Here is a 12289-nt window from a genome sequence, read left to right as displayed (position 1 = left end):
AGGAACAGTTAGGCTTTGAAAAATGAACCGAAGCCAGTGGGAGGAAAAGTGAAGAATAAAAAATAGAAAGCAGGAGTTATAGAGGGAAGAAAAGAGCTTTGTAACATTTCCCAGAACATGTCGAGCAAGTTTGAAAATGTTCCCATTCAAAGTCTCTGGGGAAAATACAGACGGATAGAGAGAGAAAAAAAGATGGATGCCGGTGGAATATCAAAAAGACCTACAAAACATTTTGAATGAAGTTTCTCCTGAAATGGCACTTGCTAAAATAGAAGAAGAATAAGAAGTCTAGGGATCACAATTAGTGGTTGTAAAACAAAGCACATTTAATTTAAATCATTAATTTTATTAATAATATTTTGATTTACTTATTTTTGCAATTATAATTCTGAATGAATAATTTATATTAGAGGATTCAAGGAAGTTCATTAGTTCGTATTAATTAAATAAATAAACAATACCATTTCCTCGAATGGAGTACAGTCAAATACATGTGTATTATCTGATAAAGAGGGGAAAAAACTACTTGGTGGAAAAGAAAAATCCATTTGAGGCTTGCAGGCACAGATATTGGTTTTTGCTCGATTGCTCCGAGGTTTTAACCAACGTGATGAATACTTTGACTACTGGGGAAAAGGAACTCAAGTGACTGTGACCTCAGGTAAGTGTTTTAATGTTCTTGTTTTTATTTCGAAACAAATATCGATTTAAAGAAGAATACAAACATAAAAGGTCAAGGCTGTCTGAGTCGTCCGTAAAAAAAAAAATAAATAAAAATTAAAAAGAGGGAGAAAATAGTGACCGCTCTGCAAAAACAGAGTCTCGGGGCAATTTTGTACAGAGACGCAGCCTCTTTACTCACTGTGACTACTACTACTTTGACTACTGGGGAAAAGGAACTCAAGTGACTGTGACCTCAGGTAAGTGTTTTAATGTTCTTGTTTTTATTTCGAAACAAATATCGATTTAAAGAAGAATACAAATATTAAAGGTCAAAATTGAGTCGTCCGTAAAAATAATAATAAAAAAAATTAAAAAGAGGGAGAAAATAGTGACCGCTCTGCAAAAACAGAGCCTCGGGGCAATTTTGTACAGAGACGCAGCCTCTTTACTCACTGTGACTACTACTACAGCTACGGCTACTTTAACTACTGGGGAAAAGGAACTCAAGTGACCGTGACTTCAGGTAGGATTACATTTGTTAGACACGTTTAATATCACCTTAAATTTACAAAATTTTAGAAAATAGATTAGTCCCCACTTTTGGTCCCCATATTGTCTGAGTAGCGCCTTAAACTTTCTCACTGTGCCGCTGCTTTTGATTACTGGGGAAAGGGAACGACGGTGACTGTGACTTCAGGTAAGAAATTCAAACCAAACCTCTTTCGATTCGCCTCCTCGAACACCAACAATATTACAAGAAAAACTGGAGCAATTCTATTGTTTCATTAAAATGATGAGAAAATGGGGTTCATGTGAAAAAGTCGCACTTCATTTAAAAGAGAAATATTTATCTGATTGTTGGGGAAAATAAAGAAAATAGCACGTCCGTGTATGTTTCTTAATGTGCGTTTATTATTATTTTATTTTCTCGTATAAACCCAGCATCGATCAGCAATGTGCTGTAAAGTTTTAATTCTGAATATAAAATGACACCTGGTGGATCTTTAACGCTGAGAAACTTTACAACTTTTCGGATCTGATTTTTGTGAGAGACTTTGAGACATGATCAGTAATATATCGTTAGATCGGACAGCAGGTGTTTTTGAACGATGTCAGAGTGGATTTGTGTCACTGTGACGACGCTTTTGACTACTGGGGAAAGGGAACGACGGTCACCGTTACTTCTGGTAAGAGCCACATCTTAATCTATTCGTGCCGTGAAACCAACATGAAACTTTTTTCCCCTTATTTTCTTTTCTTTAAAAAAGATCAGACTGCAGACTGGTGGTAATGACTGTGCGCTGTGAGGTTTTCTAATGAGCCTTGACTACTCTTCTGGAGAAAACACAGAAAATAACGCTTCAGTTCTCTTCAAACTTTAAAAATGTTCACTTCAAGGTTTTGAGTTTTCAAGGTCAGTTTTAGTAAACATGATAATGCTGTTAATATCCTACAAGATCGCGGTTTTTCTGGTTAAAACAAAAACCTTTTTTTATTTTTTAAATAAGCTGTCGGATATTTTCAGCGTTTAATTGAATAAAGTTCTCTATTTGGTTGATTTATAATGATGCGCGTCTGAAGCGTCAGTGAGCGCGATAATGTCCCTGGTTTGGTTTGGTTTGGTTGAGTTGAGTTGAGTGGATTGAGGTGGGCTGTGAGCTTGAACACTGTGGAACTGGGCTTCTGATTACTGGGGAAGAGACTCAGCTGTCACCGGAACAAGCGGTCAGTAATTCAGAGATTTGACCTTCAGCTTTATTTCTGTGTCATAAAGCGAGATTTAATGGTCTAAAATGTAAAACTGCGGGAAAGTTAAGGGACGTTAAAAAGTCGGTTATTTGCATCATATTTAGGGCTTTTTTCTCGTTAGCTATAAGTTTGCGAGACAATTGTATTTAAAGTCAGTGAATGATTATGACTCCGTCTAATAAAGTGTGCATGAATGTGATGAGTTCCTGCTTTAGACAGATTTGTGGAGAGGAATAATGGAGGGAAAAGTGGGGAAAGAAGAGACAGAAAATCCCTTTAACGTTGTGTGTTTGTTTTCGCTTCTTCTCATCGTTTATAAAATAATTTGGTGTGAAAAATCTGAACGATTTGAAATGATGGATTTATTTTGTTTTGCGCTTTTCTGCTTTAGAGGAGTCCGTTGTTCCAAAGGAGCGGAAATGTAGAATTAGAATAAAACATAGAGAGATTCTGTGGAAGAAAATCTTGACAAATAATCCGAGTGGGTTTACTGATGATGATGATGATAATAATAATAATAATAATAATAATGTATTTAGCCTTTGCTTTGTGTTTTGTTGGTTATTATAAGTCAGTTGGTTCAAGTCGCCGACCTTCATGGTCGAAAATTCTCGATAAATAAGTAAATAAATAAATCGGTCGAACTCTTAGTAAATGCTTTCTATTTGTTTAAAGAGACTAAATTGTATTTATTATATCGGAGTTTTATAATTTTTTTTTTTCATGGAAGGAAATTAATTTAATTAGTTTTGTTGAATTGTCTCATGTTTTGAAAATTCGGCACAATTCGTTTATTCCGAGAACGAATTAAATCGTAAGAAATGGGCGGGTTTAGTGATCGGACCCTTTTTCCGGCCCACAGCGTCGATCTGAAATGAACGAATAAAATCTCATTCAGGTGGAAAACTGCGGCCGGAGTTTGCGCGAGCGGTGAGACCGAGTTTCTCATGTTACTGTGTGTGTGTGTGTGTGTGTGTGTAAAATAAGTATAATTATTGCAGTTAAACATTCGAATGTATAATAATTATTAATCATTAGTCTGAATGAATTGTAGATGATTAATAATTTAAAATGGAGGCCAATAAAAATGTCCGTGTGTTCTCTGATTGGAAAGGAGAATAAAGTCCACTTTGAAAAGGGAAGGAGATAAAAAAAAATGTTGATTTGGGAATAAAATCGGTTGCATTTGAAGCTTCCAGGCGCAGAATAAATATCGTGTTGGTTTGCGGCTCTGTTTATCTCCCGATCTGATCTGTCTGATCTATCTATCTACAGCAGTGCCAAGCGCGCCGAAGTCCCTGTTTCCCGTGTGGCAGTGCGGCTCGTCCCCGGACGGTTACGTCACTCTGGGCTGCATCACGAGCGATTTGGCCACCGCCGACGGACTGAGCTTCAAATGGACGGATGCGAGCGGGAGCGCGCTGACTGACTTCGTGCAATACCCGGCGGTGCGCGCGACCGGAGGCTTCACCTCGGTGAGCAACGCGCGCGTCAAGGCTGCCGACTGGGACCAGAGCAAGAAGTTCACGTGCCAAGTGGAAAATAGCCTCGGTTCCAAAGAAGCGACCTTACAAAAGATAGGTAAGACAGAAACACCTGAAAACACCCTTTTTTTCCCCAATCGGTGGCCACTTGATTAAGAAACCTACACTGTAAATGCAAATATTCAAATTAATTAGAAATGATTAGTGAATCAAACTTAGAAATCATCAACCTGTTGTCAACCTGCCCCATATACACACACTCCCAGAAACAAACTGGGACTAAACCTTCCTTGTCACTGGGGTGGAACCGTCAGGGGGGCAGTTTTTTGCCCTTCAGTCTGTATCTTTTCCGTGGAAACGTGAATATAGTGCACATTTTAAAAGAATGTAACGTCCATAATTGGACCTTAAAGCCCCTGGATGTGCTGCACATTTATAGCTTTACTCTGAAAGGTAATGAAAGGGGCTCGACATGCATCTTCCTTGGTAAAATGGACATATTCAAGGTAGAAAAGACGAGCCCTTGATGGTATCACCCCAGTGACAAGAGAAAACAGTTTGTGTCTAGATTACAGGATTACTGACACTGGATATGGGAGGTGGATTTGATGAAATGGTCAGTGAATGTAAACACACATTATATATAATGCCTCGGAAGCAAGCAAACAGTAATAAATATGCTACAACGTGTATAACTATGCTTAAACACTGATGTTATCTTCTGTACTCCATTTGAAAGTGTTTCTTCAACACGGTTTTAGCGAGCACTGAAGTGAAGTTCCTGTAAAACTCCATCATTTAAAAAGAAGAATTGAAACCAACCATTTAATCGTGATAGACTGAAGTTTCTTTTCTCTCCTGGCACCAATCAGAGTTTGTGGTTAGTCAATCCAAGAGATCAGAAATTCAGATCCGACACTTTGACTGTTTTCCCAGCAGCCTCAAAGGCCAGAGAGATGGCGATGACTTGAGAATATTTAGTGTGAATATTTCTCTCAGCTTCATGTGTAATCTAACTCCAGTCTCGGTGTGAGCATTATTCTTTCAGAAAACTCTGCACAGGACATGAAATTAGACTGTAAATTAGACAAGAATAAATGTCTACAACAGTTTCAATTCCTTCGAGTCCTTTTCAAAGAGGATGTTGCATGTCTAATCACACCGAGACAGTCTGCTTTGACCATTTAAAGTGTCTGACGAAAAGTTTATTATTCCTAAAATGTCTGTCCATTTTTTTTTCAATCAGCACCGGAATATTTCATATCCACAGTCAAACACTTTAAATTCCAAAGCTGACGTACACTGTGTGCTCTTTCTCTGCCAATGCTAAACAAAGCCTGTTCCCTTTTTTCACCTGTAGCTTATGACTTCTCGCATGCTTGTTGCCACAGTATGCTCTCAAAAATCCTTGCAAAACTTTGCTGTGGCATCAACAGTTATGAGATCGATTCGATTTTACAGACTGGGAAACTCTAATTGAAGGGGTTCTCGGCCTCAGTCCCAGAGATCCAGTGCTCTGTACAGTTCAGAGTTTTCTCCTGAACCCTGCTCGAATCCATCCATGTCATTTGTTTAGCCAGAAAGAAAACATGAGGGGTGCTGTGATAGGAAAATAATCAGCAATTTGGTGATTGACAATGTTTGATCCCTCTCGAAGTTAATAAGAAAAATATATCCACAGCTTCTTTTACTGAGAAACCGGAAATTTTAATATTCCAAGTTTCAACGTATAGAATATGTATTAACATTAAGAATTTGACAGCACTGATATCCATTCAGATATTATTTGGTCGAAAAAAAATGCACTTTTTGTGGACTTGATATACTGTGGCAACACAATCTATTCCTCGACTGCAAAACCTGCTGTGCCCATTGCTGCTGCATATGGACCTGTGTGTGTTTTTTGCAGATGTGATCGAGCACCCCCCTACATCTCTGCTTCTAACAACTCCCACCCAAAAAGAACTAGACAATGGAACAGCTACCTTCATCTGCTTAGCTGCACATTTTTCGCCTAAATCACACACGTTTAAGTGGACTCTTGAAAACCAGGACCTCGGTTCGAAGGTCAAAGACACCATATTAAGCCAGGATAAAGGTGCTTACACTGCCATAAGTATTTTGGAAATCGGGGCCTACGAATGGACGGGTCCAGTGAAGTGCGAATTCCAGCAGAAGAAATGGAAAGGATCCGAAGAGGCGAATTATGGTACGTGTTATACGATTCTTCTACTCCTACTTTGATGACTTTTACCTACCAATTTGAAACCTGTCCAAACAGCTGAATGACTCACTTCTTCTAAAGAAGCAGTCAGTTTTACTGAACTAAATGAAAACTTCCTGTGACGGGGTTTGAGCTTGATGGTACTCTCACACCATAATATGAGAGACTGTTTTTTAAGGAAAGACTACAAAGCACTTGTGAAATGCTGTCATTGGAAACTGAGTTATTTATCAGTTATGATTATTTTGTTTAATCTGCATTAAAACTTTGTAGAATCTGAAAATGTACCATATATTAATCTATTCACTGTTTTTTTTAATTCAAATACTTGCTTGTTTCATGAAAAAAAAAATTCTACATCTTCTTAACAGTGTCAGTTCCAAAGCAGCCCGAGGTGATCATCTTCCCACCTTCCACCAGGGACATACTGTTCGATCGCGCCGGCGAGCTCGAGTGCAGGACCGACTTGGATTCGGGTTTCAAGAGCATTAAATGGATTAATGACGAGGGTGAGGAGCTCTCTTCTGTCAAAAAAGTCTCAACGGATTCCAAAGTCAGACTCATCACCTCGATCAGTTTCGATGACTGGAGCAAAGGCACCAATTTCACCTGCGAGGTGGAAAATTCAGCGTTCATCCAGCAGTATAAATCAGTCGTCTACCAAAGAACGAGTGGTAGGAAATGCTTTTATTACTTATATATACTCTTGCTCTTAATTTGTCTGATAAATCTCTGAGGAATTTCTTTTAGGAAGCAGAAACACATTTTCAGAGGTGATCTCTAATAATATTGAAATTGTGTCCAAATTCTGATTTGAGTTCACGCATGACCAATGTTCCTGAACACTGAAACTGACCTTAACTGTGATTTCATGTTTGTAGGCGAAAAACACTGCCCCAAGGTTTACTTGCTCCCGCCACCAGAGAGACCAGGCAAATCGGTGACCCTGACTTGCTATGTAAAAGACTTCTACCCTAAGGAGGTGTATGTGTCTTGGCTTGTTGACGATAATCAAGTGGACGATGCGAAAGGCTATAAGCACAACACCACTCGGGTTCTCGAGAGAGACCACCTGTTTTCAGTGTACAGCCAGCTGATTGTCAGCAGTACAGAATGGGAGAGTGGCGCTGTGTTCAGCTGCAGGGTTTATCACGAGTCCATCGAGGACTCTGTGCGCCTCATATCCAGATCCATCAATAACAAAGCGACTCCACCCACCTTAGTGAATCTCAACCTGAATGTTCCCCCGACCTGCCAGACGTATTAGAAACTGTTGTCTGCTATTCATGCTTGTTTTATGTTTATTTTTGCCCCGTCTTCCATGTCCTATTTTTTTTTAATTAATGCAATGTCATTGTCCTGAAGTCTGTCTGATGCTTGTGTGTCCTTGGTCTTTGGAATATGTCTGATGCAATATTACACTGAAACAATGACAATAAAAAAATCCTTCAGCATGTACCCTGTGCAGTACGGAAATATGATGTTATTATATTACACTAACTTAAGACATCATGATCCGACCATATCCTAAATGTGGATTGTGTAAAATAATGCCATGGCTGCACCTGGACTGGCTTTGTTTGAAGACATTTTAGTTACAGCTGGTTTAAAGTCCTCCTTCATCATATTCTCAACACATCAGTCTTTAGTTAAGGGACATGTTGGACTGCATTTTCCCTAAAACTGGACAGGATCTTCCAAAATGCTCAAATTTCCAATCAAAAAGAAGCAAATAATTAATATGGACTTTAAAGGTCCATCAAATATCATTTCAAGTAGTTTCATAAAATTTAAGAAAGACAAATCCATTCATAAACTATTCATTCTGTTAAATATCAGAGAATTCTGCAGTTTTCTGTGTGTGTGTGTGTGTGTGTGTGTGTGTCTTTCTGTAATATTTGTCAAGCTTTTCTGTTGCTCTGTGTTGATGACTATTCATAAATATATCCTTGATTAGGCCATAAATCAAAATGCTGCAACGAATGAGTTTAATGCTGTTTTATCTGCAACAAGCCAAGACATTCAGACTTTCATATAATGTGGAGAATTTTTTCTCCCCTTTTCCTTGACAGGTTGGTGGTCACCGGTTTCAATTAACAAACCTTCATGCGTAGCTTTCATAATACCATGCATTCAAACATCGACGAATCAAGATATGCAATATTAATTTGAGAGAAACACAAACAAGAACCTGTGAAGGCACTTTGGCTCGAGAACCTTTTGCTGATTTTGAACAGTGACACCACTTTGATCAGGAACCACTGAAACACGAGTTTTCTCCCCAATCATGAGATAAATTACAAAAGACATGAAATCCATTGAAAGATTTTTTTTTTTAAACACACCTCGGTAACCTAGTCAAGAAATAAAATGCAGTTATTTGCTGTTATACTTTCACTGTCCACTTTATTAGGAACAGCTGTACACCTGCACGTTCATGCAGTTATCTAATCAGCCAATCATGTGGCAGGCAGCACAATGCATACAGAGGGTTAGTCGGTGTCCATGATGGCCTCAGATTCCTTTCCTTGGTTGACAGGAGTGGAAGCTGATGTGGCCTTCTGCTCTTGTCGCTCATTCACCTCAAGGTTTGATGGGTTGTGTGTTCTGAGATGCTTTTCTGCTCACCACGGTTGTAGAGTGACTATTTGAGTTACTATGTTCTTCCTGGCAGCTTGAACCAATCTGTCCATTTTCCTCTGATCTCTCTCATCACCGAGGCGTTTCCACCCACAGATCTGTCGCTCGCTCAGTGTTTTTAGTTTTTTGCACCATTCTGTGTAAACTCTACAGGCTGTTTCTGTGAAAATCCCAGGAGATCAGCAATTTATGAAAAACTCAAACTTCTGGTACCAACATCCAAGCCACGATTAAAGTCTCAGACGTCACACTTTTCCCCCTTTATGATGTTTGATGCAAATATTAACTGAAGCTCTTGACCTGTATCTGCAGGATTTTATACATTGCACTGCTGCCACATGATTGGCTGATTGAGATAACTACAGGAATGTACAGGTGTTCCTAATAAAGTGGACAGTGGGGAGTATTTGTTATCATGTGTAAAGCACATCCCAAAACAACAAAACTGTTGTTTTGGGATGAACAAAACTGACTTCAAAGTGCGACTTGTCACAAAAGCAAGAAACTGCAAAGTGCAAAGCCGTACGTTCGAAAGACATTCCCATGTCAGAAAACTGAACATTACAGCTTGACTTCTGAATGTACAAAAACGAACGCTAAAGACTCCTTCCATAAATATTCAATCAGTGTCTCCTGACAGAAAACATGACCATATCGACATGTCCAAACCCTTTTTTAAAAATCAATTCATGTGCATGTTACTTCAGAAAAATAACATATTAGAACAAGCACCTTGTAGCCAGAACTGATGTTATAGAAGCAAATCGACATCATCTGACCAAACAGAGTCGAGAATTCAACAGCACTGTGGGATGAAATGAAATAAGTGTCAGGATATTACATTAAATATACCCACTTTGGCCATTTTAAATGTTAACGTTTCCATTTAACGAGAGCCGAAGCTGATGTAATGTTGGAAAACATGTTGCATGAGACTAGCACTGGGAAATTCCATGCTTCATATTCAGTATGTCGAGTCCACTTTTAATCCTTTACACTGTATAGAGTGTGTAAGTTGTGGTGTACATCATCTGTAAACTGATACGTATGTGCTTTCTGTTCTTATTCTCATCATGTACAAATGTGTGTGTATGTGTACAGTAATAGATGGCCTGAGGTTGACCGAGATGTTCTACCATGAGACAGATATGGAGGATGACAGCATGGTAAACACTGCCTTGACGTTTGTGTTCCTCTTCCTCATCACCCTCTTCTACAGCATCGGAGTGACTGTTATCAAGGTGAGACCTGATCCAAGAAACAAACAGGGTGAATTCAGGTTGACTGGAAAAAACAAATAAATCAATAAAAGCAGTCTGCATATCTTTTTACTTCATATCCTGTATTTATATAATTTTCCAGACTGTGCTGTGTTCATGTCCCTGTAATATGGGATGGTTGGCTTGATGTTTTTAGTCAGTCTGCTGGGGATAAAAATAAGTGCTGAATGAAAATGGGAATGAAGGAAAAATGTCTGAAGCTTCTTTAGAATATTATAAACACACGTTAACTCATCTCATCTCATTATGAAAATATCAGAAATGTGTCGTGTGTTGGGGATTTTGTTTCAATTAATGGTGTGGAAACTGTCCCAATATACTAGTGAATCTCAAAAAATTAGAATACCATGAAAAAGTTCCTTTTTTTCATAATTTAATTAAAAAAGGTAAACTTTAATATATTCTATATTCATTACATGTAAAGTGAAATATTTAAAGCCTTTTTTGTTTTAATTTTGATGATTATGGCTTATAGCTCATGAAAATCAGAAATCCAGTATCTCAAATTATTAGAATATTCCCTAAGATCGATCAAAAAAGCATTTACAATACAGAAATGTCCAACTTCTGAAAAGTATATTCATTTGTACACTCGATACTTGGTTGAGGCTCCTTTACCATGAATTACTGTATCAATGCGGTGTGGCATGGAGGTGATCAGTCTGTGGCACTGCTGAGGTGTTATTGAAGCCCAGGTTGCTTTGATAGTGGCCTTCAGCGTATCTGTATTTTTGGGTCGGGTGTTTCTCATCTTCCTCTTGACAATACCCCATAGATTCTCTATGGGGTTCAGGTCAGGCAAGTTGGCTGGCCAATCAAACACAGTAATATCGTGGTCAGCAAGCCATTTGGTAGTAGTTTTGGCACTGTGGGTAGGTGCTAAGTCCTGCTGGAAAAGGAAATCAGCATCTCCAAAAAGCTCACTGGCAGATGGAAGCATGACGTGCTCTAAAATCTCCTGGTAGATGGCTGTGTTGACTTTGGACTTGATAAAATACAGTTGACCAACACCAGCAGATAGCATGGCACCCCAAATCATCACAGACTGTGGAAACTTCACACTGGGCTTCAAACACCTTGGATTCTGTGCCTCTCCATTCTTCCTCCCGACTCTAGAACCATGATTTCCAAATTAAATGCAAAATGTACTTTCATCTGAAAAGAGGACTTTGGACCACTGAGCAACTGTCCATTTCTTTCTCTCCTTAGCCCAGATAAGACACTTCTGACATTGCCTCTGGCTTAGGAGTAGCTTGATATTAGGAATGCAAAAGTTGTATCCTCTTTCTTGAAGATGTCTGTTCGTGATGGGTCTTGATACACTGACACCAGCCTCAGTCCACTCCTTGTGAAGCTCTCCTAAGTTCTTGAATCAACTTTTCTTGACAATCCTCTCAAGACTGCGGCCATCCCTGTTGCTTGTGCACCTTTTCCAGCCACCCTTTTCAGCAATGACCTTTTGTGGCTTACCCTCCTTGTGGAGGGCATCAGTGATCATCTTCTGGACAACAGTCAAGTCAACAGTCTTCCCCATGATTGTGGTTGTGTGTACTGAACTAGACCGAGAGATACACTGTGTTCATACCATTTTACTCAAACTCGAAATTAAGTATTCTAATATTTTGAGATGTTTTTTTTTAATGTTTTTGTACTGTATGCCATACTGATTAAAAGTAAAATAGAAAAATGCTTGAAACATTTTAGTTTGTGTATTGAGTCTATAATATATAACATTTTCACTTTCTTAAATAACTGTTAGAAAATATTGAACTTTTTCACAATATTCAAATTTTTTGAGATGCACTAGTATTTGAATTCACCCTAATGAGAGAGAGAGAGAGAGAGAGAGAGAGATATGAATATCCAGGATACTTTGATTTCATTACATAATGAACAAAGACAATATATTTCTGTCCCACATGACGAATGGTACTTTTGTGATCTAATCAGATTAAAATTGTGATTTCAGGTGAAATGAAGACAGAAACTGCGCGGAAACGAGTTTGGTTTTCTCTCTGTTTCTTCATGATACTGTTCTGAGTTATACTTTCTGCTGTTGCCTACTCGCCTACTTTCCACATATTTTATATCTGTAAATACCTTTTGGACATTTAAATGTTGGACTTTTTTCATGCTTTTACTCAAATCTCAAATAAAGGTCTTTGAAAAATATGCAGTTAAAAGTCTCATTGTTTTTTCCATCTTTATTTGAATCGTTGTTGGCCTTGAAGTCGAGTGTTTATTTTAAT

At 38.5% G+C, this 12289-nt stretch overlaps 1 gene segment (V, D, J or C); it reads left to right on the top strand.

The window, feature by feature from the left end:
* The window catches only part of LOC132868313 (Ig mu chain C region membrane-bound form-like), a 64164-nt gene extending 51952 nt beyond the window's left edge, over positions 1–12212 (top strand). The window contains 6 exon segments of the C gene segment in view: positions 1104–1186; positions 3688–3993; positions 5806–6105; positions 6492–6794; positions 9862–10001; positions 12010–12212. Coding sequence covers positions 1104–1186; positions 3688–3993; positions 5806–6105; positions 6492–6794; positions 9862–10001; positions 12010–12018 — 1141 coding nt within the window.
* The last annotated feature ends 77 nt before the right edge of the window (positions 12213–12289 follow it).

Source organism: Neoarius graeffei, chromosome 20, assembly GCF_027579695.1.
Source record: "Neoarius graeffei isolate fNeoGra1 chromosome 20, fNeoGra1.pri, whole genome shotgun sequence".
NCBI classification, from domain to species: Eukaryota; Metazoa; Chordata; class Actinopteri; order Siluriformes; family Ariidae; genus Neoarius; species Neoarius graeffei.
Note: the sequence above shows the minus strand (reverse complement) of the source record. Positions and strands in the feature narration are given on the sequence as shown.